Below are 20845 nucleotides of genomic sequence, written 5' to 3' on the forward strand. Positions count from 1 at the left end.
TATAATTAAATTTTTTATATTAGGTTATATACCAATCCTATGAATTTATAAGAAGGATTTTATTAAAAAAAACAAGATAGGTTGGAGGGAATGATGTAACCTTTGATGAAAAAGATGGATAAATTGAGTAATGAAATGATTAGTAAACATGATGTTTCTAATCATAATGAAAAAAAAATTAAAAGATCTATTAAATGATCTTGATGATTTAAATCGTAATTTGAGTAGCATAAAACTTAAAATCTCATTATTTTAAGAAAAGGATAATCCAAAAGTTTATTTGAATTGAAAAGTCTATTAATAATACTAATAATACATTTTTCTTTGAAAATTAGATTTAATTTTTTTTTATTATTCTTAAATTTTATGCATAGGTTTTGAACATGATTTATCATATTTAAGGGTTTTTCTAGCTTTGAATCACAAATAAAATATGAGCATACTATTTTGATATTTTTTTTTTTCTAACTTGTTTTAATAATCATAAGATATTTTAAAAAAAATATAAAAAATTATTCAGATAAACAAGATACATGTGAATAAAAAAAATTATATGAACTGAATATTATCGATTTGAAAGGAGGGCTCAAAATTTTGAGAACATGGGCTGTGAAATAAATTGAGACTTACAGCTAATAAAGATGGGCTTGTCATATCAAATGGTTGTATGAGTCCAGGACCCCTTCCTGTTTCGTTGGCAGTGCAGGAAGTCAAGAAAAGGTATTTCGTTTTTCATGACATTAACATCGGGTCTGCTGGCCTGAACTTTCCATGGATTTTTTATAGTGATTTCCAACTTCTCATATCCTATCAAGAGCACATCCATTAGTAGCAGAACATCAGCTTTTCTTTAACCTGATCTTATCATTTGTTGTCATGACTGGTTTTCTTTCTGTTTGCCATTCAAGATGACCCAGTTTCAACAATTTGCTGTTTCTTTCTTCTAATTTCTTATATAAGGTTGATTTGCTGAAGAACAAGCTGGGATTTGATGAGGCCTTCAATTATAAAGAAGAGAAAAACCTGGATGACACGTTGAAAAGGTCAGGTTTTGCCTTTATCTGTGCTTGATATATATATATTATTCGTGTGATGCAGAATCAACTAAAAACCAGCCTGCCCCTGCTCCAACTACCCACTCACCATATTATCAATCTAAAGAAATGTGAGCTTCAAAAAACTCAATCCACAAGTTCTTGCTGTTGTTTTCGCGTCGATTCGTTGCAGGCACTTTCCTGGAGGCATTGACATTTGCTTTGACAATGTTGGGGGCAAAATGCTTGATGCTGTGCTACTCAACATGAAACTTAATGGCCACTTTCCTTTCACAGAGTATGTGCGTGACCACTGGAAAATTCATATTTTTCTCTCTTTTCTGCTTTTTTATTCAACTGTTACTGCGCCTCTCCAATTTTCGACTTCAAGTTTATGCCCGGCAAAAAGAAAATAAGAAAGAAAATTGCCCTCACGTTTTATAGTCCAAAATTACTATTCTGCATATCTGTCAGATTTTATATAGTCAAGAAATTGAATCTTCCAGGTAAAGAGGTGATGGTAAACCAATCTAAAAATCATCTCATATCATATAGGATCACAGTATTATATTATCTCATATTCTGTACATCTTAGGGTAATGATCATATGAATGTGTTCACATGCTTTCAAATATCAATCAATGGAGCCAACAAGAGGTAAATAAAAAATCTCTATTTGAATTGCAAATTCATAGACTGGTTTAATATTAATTTAATAGAATATATACTTTATTAACTTATTTTCTGAATTCAAATTTCAAATTAAAATTAATAATTTATTAAAAATATAAAAATAAACAAGCCAAGGCAGTATAAATAGAAGTGATGAGATAAGCATCGAAAAGCTAACAGCGTGGCTGAAGACTCTTCCATTTACAAGTACTGAGCATGTGGACATGACAGAGCTGGAAAGATGAGTATAAAGAGGGCGACCTCTCAGCAAAACTTCGGTCGGCTAATCCTATTTGCTTTTTATTTTAAAAAAATTTTAAAAAATTATTTATTTTGTTTTAAATTAATAATTTTTAGTATTTTTTAGATTATTTTAATGCGTTAATATTAAAAATAATTTTTTTTATTTTTTTTTCAACTTTAAACAAGTTAAAAAACATATATTTTTCTAAAATTTATATTAGACAAATAAACAATACAACTTATCTAAAAAAAAAACATATTAGAGATACTAATTCTTTACACAATAAGTCTATTTTCTTAAATTTCAAGGTTAATTATGTTTTTTAATAATTAAAATATTAGATGGCAATTCTTATTTTTTTTTTACAAATAAAAAAATAAAAATTTATCATCCTTTCTTATATTATTATCAACTATTTCTATATAGGAGAATAGTCGATATGATATCGCACACGTGTGAGAATATGCATTATAATAATCTCGATACAAATAGTTTAAAAGTATGATAACATATAAAATTAATGAATATTTTTAGTGTTTTTGTTTAATAATGAGGTCATGACTGACATGTGGCTGCTTCGCAGCTCATATCAGTAGATAACAAGTCTCTTTTCATTAGTTTCAAGATAGATTAACAGGATTTGATTAGAGTTGCTATTATCAATGGAGACTGATGGTGGTGCTGGAAATGTTGTGAGAAACAAGAAGTTGATGCTCAAAGACTACATCAAAGGTTCCCCAAAAGAATCAGACCTTCATCTAACAACTGAAAGTATAGAATTGAAAGTACCACAAGGTTCAAATGCAGTTCTTGTGAAGGTTCTTTACCTCTCCATTGATCCTTACCAGTATATTCGATCCACGAAGATCGAAAAACCTGGCTACTTCTCTTCCTATTCCCCTGGTTCTGTAAGTCTTACATCTTCCTTTCTTCTCTTCCTTTCATATACAGACGGCCAGACTCAAATTTCCAGGATTGTGAAGTAACAGGCTGACCCTTTTCTGCTGAGAAAGGTTTTTTGCAGGTGATGGCCAGTTATGGAGTGGGTAGAGTTCTTGAATCTGGACACCCTGATTTCAAAAAGGGTGATCTTGTTTGGGGAACAACTGGATGGGAAGAGTACAGTCTGATTACAGAACCTGAAACTCTCTTTAAAATCCAACACTCAGATGTACCCTTATCTTACTATTTGGGAGTTCTTGGTAAGTTTTCAAGGATTTGATCAGCAAACTTCTGAAAGATTTTGGAGCCCTAAAGGTGTTTTTGTGTCTTCTCCATAGGTATGCCTGGTTTGACAGCTTATGTTGGTTTTTATGCGTTCTGTGCTGCTAAGAAAGGAGAGACTGTTTTCATTTCTTCGGCATTTGGGGCAGTAGGGCAGCTTGTCGGGCAGCTAGCAAAATTGACGGGCTGCTATGTGGTTGGCAGTGCAGGAAGTCAAGAAAAGGTATTTCATTTTTCATGACATTAACATCGGGTCTGCTGGCCTGAACTTTCCATGGATTTTTTATAGTGATTTCCAACTTCTCATATATATCCTATCAAGAGCACATCCATTTGTAGCAGAACATCAGCTTTTCTTTAACCTGATCTTTTCTTTTGTTGTCATGATCACTAGTTTTCTTTCTGTTTGCCATTCAAGATTACCCAGTTTCAACAATTTGCTGTTTCTTTCTTCTAATTTCTTATATAAGGTTGATTTGCTGAAGAACAAGCTGGGATTTGATGAGGCATTCAATTATAAAGCAGAGAAAAACCTGGATGACACGTTGAAAAGGTCAGGTTTTGCCTTTATCTGTGCTTGATATATATGATTGTGCATGCTTCTTGGCCATCCATCTTCTTCCTACAGAGATAGCTTTTAAAAAATTAGGTATATCACACCTCAAAGCAACGAGACTTAGCTTTCAGAATATATCCTTGATATGCATGGTCTTGTGCTATAATATCTCCCTGTCTTGAAAGCGTTAAGACCTTGGATAAAAGATCCCCCATTAAAGGATATTTGTGTGATGCATAATCAATTAAAAACCAGCCTGCCCTGCTCCAACTACCCACTCACCATGTTATAAACCCTCCATGGAGCTACCCACTCACCATATTATCAATCTAAAGAAATGTGAGCTTCAAAAAACTCAATCCACAAGTTCTTGCTGTTGTTTTCGCGTCGATTCGTTGCAGGCACTTTCCTGGAGGCATTGACATTTGCTTTGACAATGTTGGGGGCAAAATGCTTGATGCTGTGCTACTCAACATGAAACTTAATGGCCGCATTGCTCACTGTGGAATGATTTCACAGTACACACTGGATGAGCCTGAAGGCATAAAGAACATGATGAACATCATTTACAAGCGCCTTCGCTTGGAAGGATTTGTTGTCACTGATTACTTTCACCTCTTTCCCAAGTTCCTGGACTTCATGTTGCCTTGCATTAGAGAAGGGAAGATTGTGTATATGGAAGACATATCTGAAGCTCTTGAGAGCTGTCCAGCTGCTCTTGTCGGACTTTTTAATAGCAGCAATCTTGGAAAGAAAGTTGTTATAGTTGCTAGAGAATAACAAGCCAACCTAATTGTAGCGTTCTCATGGACCATTGAGAATCGTATGCATCCTCTTTCTCTTACAAGTTAAATGTAATCAATAATGTGGTTGGACTTTTTTATATATTTAGACACAACTCGGCTTGACGGGTTTACCCAGAAATTGATCAATATAGGTTTGTTCTAAGCTGGGTTTATTTGTGAACTAGGTCGGGATTTGATGAAAAAAGACATCAAACATAGGTAGAGTGCCATATATTTAGACGCTCAATTTTTTAAAATAGTGTAAATTATATAATTTAAATCCTTTTAAAATACCGTAACCATTGTGCAAAATGCTCTGAAAATGTTTTTAAGCCAGCCACCAGTTTTCCATCTCCATTGAATGGTATGGCAACCACGTTTTAGAACACAGAGATATTCAAATTTAAACCACCTCAAAATAGAGAGACTAAAATGCAACTTAAACTTCAAATCTCTCTGCCAACTGCATTCAGTATTCACATATGGCAAGTTGTCTATGCAAGTCAACTGTTAAAACACGATGCTTCTCTGTCTTCTGTCACTGAGAATGAAGCAACAGTGAACAATGCAGAGGTCCCAGAAGGTTACTAATGGAGTTTTTGTCAAGATTCTCTTCTGCTCGTGTGATCCTTGCATGGGAAACTGAATGAGAAACCTCCAAGGCTCAAAAACACCTCTCTTTAAGCATGGTATGGCCAGTTAAGTTCGCACTCATTGGAGTTTTGTTTCTTTCTTTCCCCTTTTAGAATTTTTGAAGTAAAGATTGAATCTTTTTCTCATTTCTTGCAAAAAAAATTGTAATTAAGGTTTTTTGAAAGTGTTTTTGTTAGATGTGGTTGTTTTCTAAGATCTTGTTTCTCATCTTTCCAAGAGGAATTTAGAGGAAGGTACTGGCAAAAGATCAAAGTTCATTGTAAGACATTGTCTTGCACTAATTCCACTAAGATATTCTAGTTCAAGCATGGACTACACAATATCTGGATTTGATATTCTGAAGAAACTAAGCAATATTCAAGGGGAGGGAGTGCAGGAAGGAACAGGAAATCTAACATTAAGCAATGAAGAGTGATGGTGAAGTAGTGAGCAACAATGGAGAGTGATCTTTAAAGACTATGTGGTTGGTCATCTTAAAGATAAGACATGAATGTGACAACTAGGTACCATAAAACTCGAGGTCCCAGAACCAGAATGTAAGAATGGGATTCTTGTAAAGAATTTTATGAGTTTTATCTCTGTTTCTATTGCCTTTCAAGTAAGAATTTGGATTCTGTACGCCGTTTTGTGACATGGGATTAATTTTAATGCTACTTTGAAGTGAAGCTATCAGATTCTTATGCAAGTCTTGTGTCAAATTACAGGACTGAAATGGCCAAGAGTCAAGAAGGTGGTAATTTTAAAGAGTCTAGATGAATTCATGTTGTAGAAGGATGCTTGAAATCATGCAAATGCAGCCTACGGGTGGGCGAGGAGTTGCTAAAGGATTGGATTCAAGACATACAAATTTCAAGAACAATATAGTCTTATTACAGAAACACAGACACTAATCGCAATTCATGTCCAAGATGGGCCTTAATCTATTCTTAAGGTTCTGTTTATGAAATTCAGAACACTGTTTTGAGATAACAAATAGGTTTGAAAAAATAATTCCTTATTTTCTTTTCGACAATTTTCAAAATCAAATTATTGTGCTTGGAGATTGGTAAATTGAAATTTATTCAGCAGCAAGCGCTGAACCAAATGCTGGAGTAGACATTGAAGTCCTTGCATCATCATCTGGACTGTTAGCACCAGGAGCAGTTGTACTAAACAGAGTGGAACCAAATGTTGAAGAAAGAGTTGAACCAAATGCTGGAGTGGACGAATAGTTTGCACCAAAGACTGGGGCTTCATCACCAAACATTGCAGGAGTTGAACCGAATGCTGTCTTAGACGAAGTATTTGCAGCACCTTGTGCTGTCCCAAACAGAAACCTGGGAGGGCCACAGCTTCGCTTACAGCAGAAACGTCCATATTCCTTGCAGCACGAGCATGGGAAAGTCGTTTTGCGTCTTGGACAAGAATCAGAATGCCCGAGGTGCAGACAATAGGAGCATCTAGACGTGGGCTGCCATTAATACTCAACCTTTTGATCATAGCTGTAGCCCTTGTCATCCTCAATGGTGACTGAATCAGGTAACATCTTCTCAAAATCCACTTCGACACAAACTCTTGCGAAGCGCAATGTCTCTCTTGATGCTGTTACTGTATCAGCAAACAATGGTCTGCCCACCAGACTTGCAATCTTACTAAGTGCCTCAGGAGACCACAGATGCAACCTCAGATTCGGTAACTTAATCCAAATCGGTGCTGACTTCAACTCTTTGATTTCCAAGCTCATATCACGACTCCATGGCTTTAAAATAAAAGGTCTACTACCATCATAAAACCTCGGACCCTCACTCAATGCCAACTCCTTGCCACGAGCAGATTCAAAATCCAAGACAAAGACTCCTGACCCTTGAGAATATACCTTAACATTCCCATATTTTCTCCACTCCGAGTCGATTAGATTGTTGATAAACTTGTTGAAAGAAGGTGGACCGAAGGTTGAATCATGGCCAAGAAAATAAGCAACCACAGCGTTTTCCCATCTTTTAAAATCCGACGCAACATCCTCTTCATTAACTTTAGCCAATTCCTTTCCATTCTTGGCCACAGGTTCTACGAACTTCAATTCCATCCTCTTATGCAACCTGAATATTTCAAGTAGCGTTTGATTTATGTTCCAGGACAGGACAAGACAAGACAGAAGGGATAAGAAGTTTGATTGATGTTCAGGAGAAGAGAAGGGATGAGATGGAACAGATCGCAAAGAAATTCAAGAACATACGTATCACAGGGCTAGATGTCAAGGAAAATAGAAAAGCTAGAAGAAAGTAGGATCTGGAATCAAAGATGTTGCAAGGTGGGTGGGACTATGTGTTCCCTGCCATGTATATATAGGAACTCAGGTCGGTAGGTGTTGGCGAGTAGGATAACCATAGCACAAAGCCTAAGCTCAACGCTAACTAATCGAAGTTACAAAGTCAAAGCCTCAGTTTGACGCAAACGAGTGGAACATGGGGGATGATGTGATGTGTGGTCCCAATACTCTTCTTTATCTTAAAACAAATAAATAAATAAATTATTACTTGATAGTCATTTGATTTTGTCTCACATTCCGTTTGTTCACTAAGATCGTGGTTGATATTATATTTCAAGCCGGTTTTTTGAAATATTTTTTTATTTTAAATATATTAAAAAAAAATTTATTTTATTTTTATCATCAACATATTAACATTATAAAAAAATTTTAAAAAATTATCAATTTTATAATTTTATAATATATATATATATATATATATATATATATTCATTTAAATAATCCTATCAACAACGTAATGCTAGCTGCGTAAAACCATCAGTTTTACCATGCAAATTGCTATAAAACACGCTCGATATTTAGGATTCGATACCTTCTTATCTTTTAATCAAAAGTTTAAGATATTATATATGCAAAATAGTTGATTATCTACTAATATTATATTTCTTAAAGTGTTTGATTATTTAATACACACAGTGTGGTTTTTGTTTTACCCCATCGTATATTTGAGAGTATTTGTATATTTAACACAGAAATATTAGGAAAGATAACTTATCCTTAAAATCGCCCACCTAAAACATCACTCCTATGACCAGTCGTCCATGTTGTCCATCAACAAACCACTCTCCTCTGTCTACATTGCAGAAACAAACTGAAGCAACAACTGTGAAGTGAAAAATGGAGAGTGATGATGGTGAAGTGGTGAGCAACAAGCAAGTGATCTTCAAGGACTACGTGCTTGGTGTTCTTAAAGAGTCAGACATGTACATCGCTACCAGTACTATCAAACTCAAGGTCCCAGAAGATTGTACTAACGGTGTTCTTGTAAAAAATCTTTACTTGTCTTGTGATCCTTACATGAGAAACCGAATGAGTAATTTTCAGGGCTCTTATTTTTCTCCCTTGAAGCCTGGTTCGGTGAGTTACCTTAGATCCATTTGAGTTTTATCACTGTTTCTCTTGCTTTTAGCCTGTTTTGAAGTAAAGATTGCATTTTTCAATTTTTTTCAGCAATTGAGTTTTTGTAATTAATTTTGTAACATGGTTTTGTTCTTAATTACACAATGAAGTGGAAAGTCTGTAGCTTTTGTGGATGTTTTGTGTAAATTTACTTGCTTTGAAGTGGATGGAAATTATGGAGAGAATAGCTTACTTTAGCTCATAAACTAATAGATTTTGTTGGTTGTGTGTCACTGAAGTTAGATGTGAAATTTTTTTTGCTTGGAATTTGTATGAATGTAGCCTATTAGTGGGCGTGGAGTGGCTAAAGTTTTGGATTCAAGGCATCCGGATTATAAGAAGGGGGACTTCATTTGGGGAATCACTGGATGGGAAGAGTACAGTCTGATTACAGCAACAGAGACACTATTTAAAATCCATGACAAAGATGTGCCCCTTTCCTATTATACTGGAATTCTTGGTAAGCCTTTTCGGCTTTTGTAACTGTTCTATTTATGAAATCAGATCATTGTTGGTGCTAATAAGTTGATTGAATTTTTTAATTTTTTGTTTGATTTTTTGAGAATTCTAGAAAACTAAACTATTGTGTTTGGAACTCTGTAAAGTTTGAGTTGAATGGGGTGTGGGAAGCTTACATTTGTTATGATTACGTTGATGATGATATGTGGCTCAAGAGAAATGAGACCCACTTCTTATAGTGTGCATGGTGTAGGGCTGTTATTGATTTTCTAGTCATGTCAGGATATTAATTTGTTGGCTAAAATGTGATACATTATATCCTGAGAGTAGACATGCTTGCCTTTTATCTCTTCAGATGCTTCTTTGTCTTGATTCTTCATTGGGCATGGTCAATGATCTCAGAAAATGATTTCACGATACTGGCTGTTGTTCTTAACCTCACAAGGTTCAGGGCAACTAGAGTGAGACACTGCTGATATAGATATTACCATAACTATCATTGGTTTCCATTATGATTTCTTCTTCTAGGAATGCCGGGCATGACTGCTTATGCTGGCTTCTATGAAATATGCTCTCCGAAGAAAGGGGAGTTTGTTTTCATATCAGCAGCCTCTGGTGCAGTTGGTCAGCTTGTCGGGCAGTTTGCGAAGTTGCTAGGTTGCTATGTTGTCAGAAGTGCTGGAAGCAAAGACAAGGTATGTCTCCTTGATGAATGTTTATGGTTATTTGTGTTTTTCCTGTTTTATTTGGCACTGCTTCTCGGTCTAATCTGATGCTGTTTCTTTTTAAAGTCTGGAACACAATAAAACTTGGAATTGCAAACCTGCTTGAAGAATAAGTTATTATAAAAAAATAGACTCCCTTGCACCACTGGAATATCATATGAATCATTTACCATGGCCCAGTGAATAGGAATTTCAAGGCAATAAAGCAGACCATACAAAATCCACCAGCTCTTTCTTTAACCAGTTTAAGATGTCTTCTTTCACAGCTTGAAACAGATGTTACAGGTTTTTTTTTCCTAACATCTTACAGCTGTATACAATTTTTTTTTTTAGTAGGGTTCCATTTTACCACCACAGGTCCAGTTTAAGCAAATTGTACCGCTAACCTTTTCAAAGCTACATCCAAGTCCAGCTCTTCTTTGTAGTTGAAAGCATCATCAAAGCCAAACTTATTCTTCAACAAATCAACCTTGTATTACAGAAACGAGAGGAGAACCGAAGAAATGAAGGTCAAGAAAACAAAAAAAAAAAAAAAAAAAGATAATTAATGAGATTGCTTGCTTCACTTTGATAGAAGAATAAACACTAGGATGACCAGATACTTGTTCATTGCAACTTGCAAGTAATGGAAAGACAGAAAATTCATATGGACAAAAGCACTAACCTTAAAATTTCCTATGGACAAAAGGATGTAAAATCTTTGTCAAATTCTGGTGTTTTCTGTAAGTCTTGTGTTTTCAGACGTCATTTTTTGGAAACTGATTAGAAGCATTTACTTGTAGGCTACTTACGAACTTAGATCCTCATTGGCACATTATTAGAAGAGTAATCTTTCAAGAGAAGAATATGTTTGGATGCAAGAAACACCCCCCTTTTCATGGTGCCTAAGATTTGTGTGACACTGAAACTCCCAGGAACCTATCGAATAGAACATTCATGTATCATCTTTTTCTGGCTCTTCCAGTGAATATATTTTGCTTGCCATTTGGCAGCCTTCGACCAGCTTTCTAACTAGAAAAGAGCTTTTTAGTCTTTTGTATAATAACTTATTCTTCAAGCAGGTTTGCAATTCCAAGTTTTATTGTGTTCCAGACTTTAAAAAGATACAGCATCAAATTAGACCGAGAAGCAGTGCCAAATAAAACAGGAAAAACACAAATCGGTCTAATCTGACGCTGTTGCTTTTCAAAGTCTGGAACACAATAAAACTTGGAATTGCAAACCTGCTTGAAGAATAAGTTATTATACAAAAGACAAACACTCATTGCTATTTAGAAAGCTGGTCGAAGGCTGTCAAATGCCAAGCAAAATATATTAACTGGAAGAGCCAGAGAAAGATGGTACATGAATGTTCTATTCAATAGGTTCCTGGGAATTTCAGTGTCACACAAATCTTAGGCACCATGAAAAGGGGGGTGTTTCTTGCATCCAATCATATTCTTCTCTTGAAAGCTTACTCTTCTAATAATGTACCAATGAGGATCTAAGTTCGTAAGTAGCCTACAAGTAAATGCATTCTAATCAGTTTCCAAAAAACAACATCTGAATAGCCTAGAAAACACCAGCATTTGACAAAGATTTTACATCCTTTTGTCCGTACGAAATTTTAAGGTTAGTCCTTTTGTGCATATGAATTTTCTGTCGTCCCATTACTTGGAAGTTGCAATGAACAGGTATCTGGACATCCAGTTACTTTTACAATACTCTGTCTATTTCATGGTTAGAAGCTTGTAAAAAATCTTGACTGCATCTAGGGATAAAATTTTGTTGGACAAGGATATTGTTTTACTTGTTTTTTTTCTTTCAGTCTGAATTTTAGGGAAAAACACGGATAGCATGTAGTTCAGTAAGTGAGAGATATGGTGCTGAGTAGTTCTGTATTCTGTCCTAGATCTGTTCTGAATACATATTTTCATGGTCTGCATCAACTCCCTAGGCTTCCCATTACTATTTCCAATATTGTATATGCTTACCTTTTTCATGCATGACAAAGTAGGTGAACTTGCAAGTTATCAGAGGATGAAATGGCTCTCCCTTTGTGTCATGGAAGTTAAATAGATAATTGTCATCCTAGTGTTTATTCTTCTGTCAAAGTGAAGCAAGCAATCTCATTAATTATCTTCTTTTTTATTTTTGTTTTCTTGACCTTCATTTCTCCTGTCCTCCTCTTATTTCTGTAATATAAGGTTGATTTGTTAAAGAATAAGTTTGGCTTTGATGATGCTTTCAACTACAAAGAAGAGTTGGACTTGGATGCAGCTTTGAAAAGGTTAGCGGTACAATTTGCTTAAACCGGACCTGTGGTGGTAAAATGGAACCCTACTAAAAAAAAAAAAAAATTGTATATAGCAGTAAGATGTTAGGAAAGAAACTTTTAACATCTGTTTCAAGCTGTGAAAGAAGGCATCTTAAACTGGTTAAAGAAAGAGCTGGTGGATTTTATATGGTCTGCTTTATTGCCTTGAAATTCGGATTCACTGGCCATGGTAAGGGATTCATATGATATTCCAGTGGTGCAAGGGAGTCTATTTTTTTATGTTTATGGCTTTTAGTCAGCATAGGTAACCTAGGTGGTTGAAATTTCTATGGCGCTGCTAATCTATTTAGTTGGTAAACCAAAATATTTTTCTTTTTGACATTTCCCCTTCAAGTTATTTGAGGGTAAAATCTAAAAACCAAATTTGCTCCATCATTTGGCAGGTACTTTCCTGATGGCATTGATATTTACTTTGAAAATGTTGGAGGAAAAATGCTTGATGCAGTCCTGCTCAACATGAGGGTCCGTGGGCGAATGTCTGTTTGTGGAATGGTCTCACAATACAATCTCGAGCAGCCGGAAGGTGTTCATAACTTGATGCATCTTGTGCAGAAACGCATTCATATGGAGGGTTTCTTGGTCTATTATTTCTATCACCTGTTCCCAAAATATCTAGACATGGTTCTGCCCTACATCAAACAAGGAAAGATTGTGTATGTTGAAGACATAGCAGAAGGCCTTGAAAATGCTCCGGCAGCTCTAACTGGACTCTTCGCAGGTCGCAATGTCGGAAAACAAGTGGTTGCAGTTTCTCGAGAATGACATTTTTAACACCTGCATTTTACTTCGATCATGTTCATTGCGTGTTTGTCGAAGCAGTATTCCTATTGCCATGTGTTATATATTCCTAAACATTCACAATACTTGCATCTGGGAGGTTTTCGTTCACACTCAACACCTACTCTATAGAAACTATGCTCATCTTCAACAAGAACATCAGATGGTAACTCCGAATGACCGTTCACTTGGACACAAATTCTTGGAAATTGAAGTCTTTCCACTTGAAGGAGTTAATAATTTTTTCAGTGAACGAAGGCTTTCCAATCACACTTGCTATCGGAGCAAGAGCCTGAGGAGAAGGCCACAAATGCATATTCAAGTCGCTTAATTTGATCCAAGTAGGCAGAGAATATTGCTTTCTCAAACTCAGATGAGTTTTCCAAGGCTTCAAAATGATTGATAGGTTTCACTTCAAAAAAACCAAGGAGCTTGGTCTAAAACTCGCTGCCTGCTTTCTAAAGTTTCAAAAACAAAGTTAAAAAGCCCCGGATTCTAGTGAATGTATCTCAAGTGTAAATTTAAAATATTTACATAAATATTTTAATGTAAATTTAATGTAACTTGATATTATAGTTGTGGGTATTTTTTAAAAAATATTTTTTATTTTATAACAAGCTATGGTTGTTGTTTTTGCATCGATTAATTGTAGGTATTTTTCGCGCATTAGATAAAACCAGGTTAAGTCAATTCTAAAATTTAAAAAAAATATATATTGTTTTAGTTTATTAAAATTTATTTTGAAAAAAAAAACTTAAATAATGTAATTTTAGAATAAACCATGTCAACCTGCCAACTTATAAGTTGATCCTTTCAAATATCACACACACGAGTCTTTGACACTTCTTATTACTATAAAGTATATAAAACTAAAAAGGATGGGTAAATATTGTGGAATTCTTATGCACTTCTTAGTAATTCATTTCAGTCCTTGAATTTTAGACTTTTAAATCCTAATTTAAAGCCAATTGCTTTAGATTTTCTAGTCAAAGGTAAAATTGGAAGAAAATGAGCCATAATAATAATAATAATAAAAACATTAAACATAGATAGCGTGCCATAAATTTCAAGAAAATTATATTTAGATCCTTAAACTTTCAAAATAACACAAGTTATACAATTTAGATCCCTTGAAATTTAAAAAATTCAATTTTGGTACTAAAGTTTATTTATATTATTTTTCAATCTTTAATTAAAGAGAGGAGGGAGAGAAGGGTTGTTGAATTCTAGTGATAAAATAAAAAAACATCGTTCAAGCCATTTCTGACCACCAAAACAGGTTTTTTTGTGTTTACGAGTTCCATGAGATGAGAGGGGTTTAATGGTAGTTTTTTGGTTTCTCAATATTTAATGAAAAGATAGATCTACGCCAAGAAAGATAAATCTAAACCAGTTTAATTATGAGTTTTTAGATCCTTTTTTGGGTGTTTTGAGTTGATGGTTTGGGTTGTGAGTGTTTCAAGAATGTTAGTAAGGTGTTTTTTTTTTTTTTTTTTTGTTAAAATGGCTTAAAATTGGGTTTTTTTCCCACAAGAAATGCTCCCCTAACTTTCTGAGCATCATTATGGTGACCAGAAACTAGGCTTGTAGGCAACACTTCGTTTATGTATTTTATTAAAAAAAAAAAAGGGTGGATTACACGTTGTCTGTCCCTTTATAATTTTTTTTTAAATGGGTGAGCGGGCTTAGGCTTGAAGGCCCACCTATATGCTAGGGCTTTTCCTTGCAATGCCTACGCGCCTAGGCTATTTTTTGGTTAGTTTTTTAATATCGCTCATCTATGATTTTTTTTTATTTGCTTATTTAACTTTTTTTTGGATAAATATTTTTATAAAATTATGTTGTATGTGTTTAATTTTTGAAGTGATTTTTTTATTCATCTATAATTTTCTTGTTTTTATCTTTTGTATAGATGAATTTTATTTATGAAAATAAAAATTATTTATTTTCAGATAATATTTATAATATATGTAATCTTGCATATTATGTTTTTTCTTTTATTTTATTCAAATAATTTAATGTTTGTGTCTATTTTTATTATTGTTTGATTGAATAAAAAAATATTTTAATTAGATAAATTTAGCAAACACAACCAAGTAAATATCTCATCTTGCAAGATTAAATATCTTGATTTATATTTATCTCTTAATTTTTTAATTTTTATTTTTAATTTATTAACATACATAATTCTTAATTTATTTTATTACATGTATGTATAAATTTTTTTTTATTTGCACTTAAAAAATTTAGTTATAAAAATAAATAAAAAATCTATATATATATATATATATATAATTTTTTTATAAAAAATAAAAATATCAAACCCGAGGCTAAATGCATTTCCATAACTAGATATATATATGTTGTAAATTGCCATAATTGAACAAACAATTAAAAGGGAAAGAAAAGAGAAGAGAGAAAAGGGTTATTATTTTGGTTTGGGCATAACCCAACAAAGAAAACAAAAGAAATCTAACACTCGTATAAAAGCACAGCAAGTTATAATCTAAAATTATTAGCTAGACAAACCCAAATTAATCCTCCATGGAAGGGGGAAAGGCCTGTATAAGTCGATAGAACCCAACATATAATAGACCTTGAACACTAAAACTGGCCATGATCGATATAGTGTAATGGACTTTGCTCTAATGGTTTATGATCACTCTCGTGACCTTGTCCCCAATTGCTTAATCTTTGACACCAAGCCAATATTTCTCTATCAATCCACTTGACTCCTAGCCAAAATTTAAGCCACGTATCTAAAAAATGGCATGTGTTCTTAGATTGTACGACATTCATGATGTTGAAAGCTGCTGACACTTTTTCTTCATGTATGATTGGTTTAGTCAAGTTGCTATAACATGGCAGGCTCTCTTTCTTGTCTGGTTTCCAAGATCGAGCAGTAGCTGAAGTTGTCTTTAATATTGTCAGCCATGGACACAGATGGTGGTAGTTCTAGTGAAACTGTACAGGTGAGAAACAAGAAGTTTTTGCTGAAACATCACATCAATGGTTTGCCCAAAGAATCAGACCTTCATGTCACAACTGAAACTGTGGTGTTGAAAGTTCCACAAGGTTCAAACACAGTTCTTGTCAAGGTTCTTTACTTGTCCATTGAGCCATATCAGTATATTCGATCAAGAAATATCGAAAACCCTGTTGTCTTCTCTTCCTATCCTCCTGGCTCTGTAAGTGATGCTATCCTCTTTAATTACATTTTCTATGAAATGAAGAGAAATCTCAGGATTCTAGGACAAAAGTTTCCTGCTTGAAAACTAATGCAGGTGATCACCAGTTATGGAGTGGGTAGGGTTTTGAACTCCGGACACCCTGGCTACAAAAAGGGTGATCTTGTTTGGGGAACAACTGGAAGTGAAGAATACAGTCTGATTACAGAACCTGAAACCCTCTTTAAAATACCAGACACGGATGTGCCCCTCTCTTACTATTTGGGTGTTCTTGGTAAGTTCATACAGAAGCAAAATCTAAGAAACTTGTTGAAATGTTTGGGAACTAATTGTGTTTCTGTGTTTTCTCCATAGGTATGCCTGGTTTGACTGCTTACGTTGGTTTCTATGAATTTTGTGCACCAAAGAAAGGTGAAAATGTTTTCATTTCTTCAGCATTTGGTGCTGTAGGCCAGCTTGTTGGGCAGCTAGCAAAATTGATGGGTTGCTATGTTGTTGGTAGTGCTGGAAGTAAAGAAAAGGTCAGTTCATTTGGGACTAACGTACAACAGAGAACATAACTCCTTGTGATTTCCAAACAGAGAAAGATGTTGAAGCACAAGGAAGATAGTTTAGCATTTGAATTTTTGTTTAGAATAGGAACAGCTTTGTTGTCTTCACTTTCCTTCTTTTCATCTTGAAAATGTACCCAAGTTTCAATAAGAAATCTCATTTTGTTTTTTCAATTTATTTTTTGAATTTCTGTTAAGGTTGATTTGTTGAAGAACAAGTTAGGGTTTGACGACGCTTTCAATTACAAGGAAGAGAAAAACTTGGATGCAGCATTGAAGAGGTCAGGTTTTGCTTTAGTTTAGCTTAATTTGCAAGTCCATGATTAATGTAGATTCAGTCCAATTGAAAAAAGACATCCATCTTGTCCTGATAGCAGTAAATTCTGAAGATAATACTATAGCATGCATGAATTGAAGATGATGGTGGGCTATCTCCAAGTCCATTTTCAATGAAGGGGAAAAAAGTGCCACCTTCTCATTCTGGACAGACAAGTACTGCCAGCTTCAAATTCTGAGTCTACAATTTTTTGCTACTGCTTTCTGATTGATTCCAGGTACTTTCCTGAAGGCATTGACATTTTCTTTGATAATGTTGGTGGAAAGATAATTGATGCAGTTCTATTAAACATGAGGCTCCATGGACGCATTGCTCTCTGTGGAATGGTTTCACAATACCCACTCGATGATCCAGAAGGCATAAAAAACCTGATGTGCATCATCTACCAGCGGCTTCGTGTGGAAGGATTTGTTGTCTTTGACTACTTTCATCTTTTTCCCAAGTTCTGGGACTTCATGCTCCCTTATATCAGAGAAGGAAAGATAGCGTGCGTGGAAGACATAGCTCAAGGCCTTGATAGCTGCCCAGCTGCTCTGGAAGGACTTTTTACTGGCAGAAATCATGGAAAGAAAGTTATTATAGTTTCTCAAGAATAAAATTTCTGTATTATAGGTTCAGTTGTGGACCGCTAGAACAGTTTGGTCTGTTATAAGTTAGTCTTTTCTTCCCTGTACTTCAGAGGGTCCAAGATACGAAGTCATTCGAAGTTAATGGTGTCGTCATCAAGGTTATCTCTCATTCATTTTGGTATCTTTTATGTTTTGAAGTTGTCCTTCAAGTCTAGTACATGCTGTTGGATGATTTTAACAGACTTCTGTTGTGAAGGTAATTTCCTCATTTTGTGTTTTTAACACAAGAATCCTGCCCATCATGTTGTTTCCCTCGATGATCTTCTTAAATGCAGGCCAACAGGTTCCTTTCTTGAGCTGGGATGAGGACATCATGAGTAGGTACAAAATGCAGCATTTACCCTGATGTGACAAAGCCTGCTTATCAGAACTTGACATTATATTGGCAGATAATGTGATGAGTTGTGACGGAAAAGTAACAAGCAGGTGATATTGAAAGACTATGTCTTCTCTGGTCTGCCTAAGAATTCAGACATGTATTTGATTACCGGTACCATCAAACTTAAGGTACCAGAAGGAACTCCTGGGATTCTAGTCAAGAATCTGCATTTGTCGTGAGATCCAGCCATGAGAGGTAGAATGCTAAAACGTGAAGGATATTATGCTGAGTCCTACAAGCCTTGTTTGGTCAGTCACTCATACCTTCTTCATTCTGTTTATCTAGCATTTCATTGAAAAGATTTTATGTGATCAATACAATTGAGAATAGGGTTGTTGATGACTTTAGCTCAATTTTCCATGCAATGGTCTTATTTCCTGAGCTAATGCTTGTGTCTGTTTGAAAATATTCAGCCTTTGATTGGATATGGAGTGGCTATAGTTTTGGATTCAGTGCATCCAGAGTTCAAGAAATGTGACCTGGTTTGGGGAGTAACTGGTTGGGAAGAGTATAGTCTCATTACAGCAACAAAGGGACTGTCCGAAATTCAACACACAGATGTGACTCTTTCCTATTATACTGGAATTCATGGTTAGCTTTTTTTATTCTTCTTTTTCGTCTGAATTGCATCTTTGTTAAGGTTAGGTTACTGTAGTGCTACTAAAATACATACATGGCTGGCAAGTGTGAACTGCAGTTTCCCTTTTGATATGATACTGTGCTAGAAAACTTGCAAAATGTGACATCTCTGTTTCTATTGCCTTTCAAGTAAAAATTTGGATTCTGTACGCCGTTTTGTGACATGGGATTGATTTTAACGCTACATTGAAGTGAAACTATCGGATTCTTATGCAAGTCGTGTGTCAAATTACAGGACTGAAATGGCTAAGAGTCAAGAAGGTGGTAATTTTAAAGAGTCTAGATGAATTCATGTTGTAGAATGATTGGGTTTCTTACGTGTTTTTGTGTAGTTACTGAATTAATTGGTGACGACACTTGGATGCTTGAAATCATGCAAATGCAGCCTACTGGTGGGCGAGGAGTTGCTAAAGGATTGGATTCAAGACATACAAATTTCAAGAACAACATAGTCTTATTACAGAAACATAGACACTAATCGCAATTCATGACCACGATTGGTTCAGTTTATGAAATTCAGAACACTGTTTTGAGATAATAAATAGGTTTCAAAATCAAATTATTGTGCTTGGAGATTGGTAAATTGAAATATGCGCTGGAGTAGACTAACAAGTCCTTGCATCATCCTCTGGACTGGTAGCACCAGGAGCAGTAGTACTAAGCAGAGTGGAACCAAATTTTGAAGCAGTAGTTGAACCAAATGCTGGAGTGGACGAAAAGTTTGCACCAAACACCGGGGCTTCATCACCGGACATTGCAGGAGTTGAACCGAATGCTGTCGTAGACGAAGAATTTGCAGCACCGTGTGCTGTCCCAAACAGAACGGGCACGGGAAAATCGTTTTGCGTCTTGGACAAGAATCAGAATGCCCAAGGTGCAGACAATAGGAGCATCTAGATGTGGGCTGCCATTCATACTCAACCTTTTGATCATAGCTGTAGCCCTTGTCATCCTCAATGGTGACTGAATCAGGTAACATCTTCTCAAAATCCACTTCGACACAAACCCTTGCAAAGCATAACGTCTCTCTTGATGCTGTCACTGTATCAGCAAACAAAGGTCTGCCCACCAGACTTGCAATCTTACCAAGTGCCTCAGGAGACCACAGATGCAACCTCAGATTCGGTAACTTAATCCAAATCGGTGCAGACTTCAACTCTTTGATTTCCAAGCTCATATCACGACTCCATGGCTTTAAAATAAAAGGTTTACTACCATCATAAAACCTTGGACCCTCACTCAATGCCAACTCCTTGCCACGAGCAGATTCAAAATCCAAGACAAAGACTCCTGACCCTTTAGAATATACCTTAACATTCCCATATTTTCTCCACTCCGAGTCGATTAAATTGTTGATAAACTTGCCGAAAGAAGGTGGTCCGAAGGTTGAATCATGGCCAGGAAAATAAGCAACCACAGCGTTTTCCCATCTTTTAAACTCCGACGCAACATCCTCTTCATTAACGAGGGCCAATTCCTTTCCATTCTTGGCCACAGGTTCTACGAACTTCAACTCCATCCTCCTATGCAATCTGAATATTCAAGTAGCGTTGGAAAATAGAAAGGCTAGACGAAAGTGGGATCTGGAATCAAAGATGTGCTCCCTACCATGCACGCACATGTATATATAGCCGGTAGGTGTTGGCGGGTAGGAAAACCAAGTACAAAGCCTAAGCTCAACGCTAACTAATCAGAAGTACAAAGACAAAGCCTCAGTTTAACGCAAACGAGTGGAGGTGGAAACGCGGAACATGGAGGGGGGATGATGGGAAGCATCGAGTGAAGTGCATGTGATGACCATACTCTATCTTAGAACAAATAAATAAATAAATTATTACTTGATATTCATTCGACTTTGTCTCACACCTGTTTGATGACGTAGCGCGTGTTTTTAAAATATATTAATTTAAATTTATTTTAAATATCACCGCATTACAATTATAAAATACAATTAAAATAATATTAATTTAATAATTCTATAAAGGTAAAGCAATTTTAAAAAACACTTAGAGCCGGTTTGCCTAAGCATTTACGACAACATTTATTATTTAACAATTGCAATATATTGTTTAGTTATAAAATCAAGTGTAATTTTTATGTGTGGGCTCTATCATTATTTGTGTTGAGAACCTTGTGTTGTTGAAGTAGAAATTGCATATTTCTCGTTGTGTTCCTGTAATACAACTTCTTTCCCACACAGTGAGTGTAAATTAATTCATTCTTCATTGTTCACTTGAGTAAATAGTGG

The 20845-nt window shown here is 35.3% G+C and overlaps 3 protein-coding genes across 13 annotated transcripts; all 3 read left to right on the forward strand.

The window, feature by feature from the left end:
* Window positions 1–2507: 2507 nt before the first annotated feature.
* Window positions 2508–4654, forward strand: LOC118056098 (2-alkenal reductase (NADP(+)-dependent)). 2 transcript variants are annotated; one of them, XM_035068212.2, is made up of 5 exons: window positions 2508–2858; window positions 2975–3152; window positions 3231–3397; window positions 3645–3727; window positions 4132–4654. In XM_035068212.2, the coding sequence occupies exons 1-5, from the start codon at window positions 2613–2615 to the stop codon at window positions 4508–4510; spliced, it is 1053 nt and encodes a 350-aa protein (XP_034924103.1). In that variant the 5' UTR covers window positions 2508–2612; the 3' UTR covers window positions 4511–4654. The 2 variants fall into 2 exon arrangements, with proteins under 2 accessions (XP_034924103.1, XP_034924104.1); XM_035068213.2 differs by having other exon boundaries at window positions 2721–2858; window positions 2964–3152.
* Window positions 4655–8169: 3515 nt separating this feature from the next.
* On the forward strand, window positions 8170–12958 carry LOC118056096 (2-alkenal reductase (NADP(+)-dependent)-like). 2 transcript variants are annotated; one of them, XM_035068210.2, is made up of 5 exons: window positions 8170–8554; window positions 8879–9056; window positions 9584–9750; window positions 11967–12049; window positions 12481–12958. In XM_035068210.2, exons 1-5 carry the CDS (start codon window positions 8315–8317, stop codon window positions 12857–12859), a joined length of 1047 nt encoding a protein of 348 aa, XP_034924101.1. In that variant the 5' UTR covers window positions 8170–8314; the 3' UTR covers window positions 12860–12958. The 2 variants fall into 2 exon arrangements, with proteins under 2 accessions (XP_034924101.1, XP_034924102.1); XM_035068211.2 differs by having other exon boundaries at window positions 11982–12049.
* A 2633-nt stretch (window positions 12959–15591) lies between these two features.
* Window positions 15592–19156, forward strand: LOC118056094 (2-alkenal reductase (NADP(+)-dependent)-like). 9 transcript variants are annotated; one of them, XM_073405703.1, is made up of 9 exons: window positions 15592–16062; window positions 16159–16336; window positions 16417–16583; window positions 16812–16894; window positions 17168–17775; window positions 17855–18005; window positions 18087–18206; window positions 18372–18549; window positions 18930–19156. In XM_073405703.1, exons 1-5 carry the CDS (start codon window positions 15808–15810, stop codon window positions 17544–17546), a joined length of 1062 nt encoding a protein of 353 aa, XP_073261804.1. In that variant the 5' UTR covers window positions 15592–15807; the 3' UTR covers window positions 17547–17775; window positions 17855–18005; window positions 18087–18206; window positions 18372–18549; window positions 18930–19156. The 9 variants fall into 9 exon arrangements, with proteins under 9 accessions (XP_073261804.1, XP_073261805.1, XP_034924098.1 ...); XM_073405704.1 differs by having other exon boundaries at window positions 17855–17900; window positions 17969–18206; XM_035068207.2 differs by having other exon boundaries at window positions 17168–17677; window positions 17855–17900; window positions 17969–18206.
* The last annotated feature ends 1689 nt before the right edge of the window (window positions 19157–20845 follow it).

Source organism: Populus alba, chromosome 17 (assembly GCF_005239225.2).
Source record: "Populus alba chromosome 17, ASM523922v2, whole genome shotgun sequence".
In the NCBI taxonomy this organism is placed as follows: Eukaryota; Viridiplantae; Streptophyta; class Magnoliopsida; order Malpighiales; family Salicaceae; genus Populus; species Populus alba.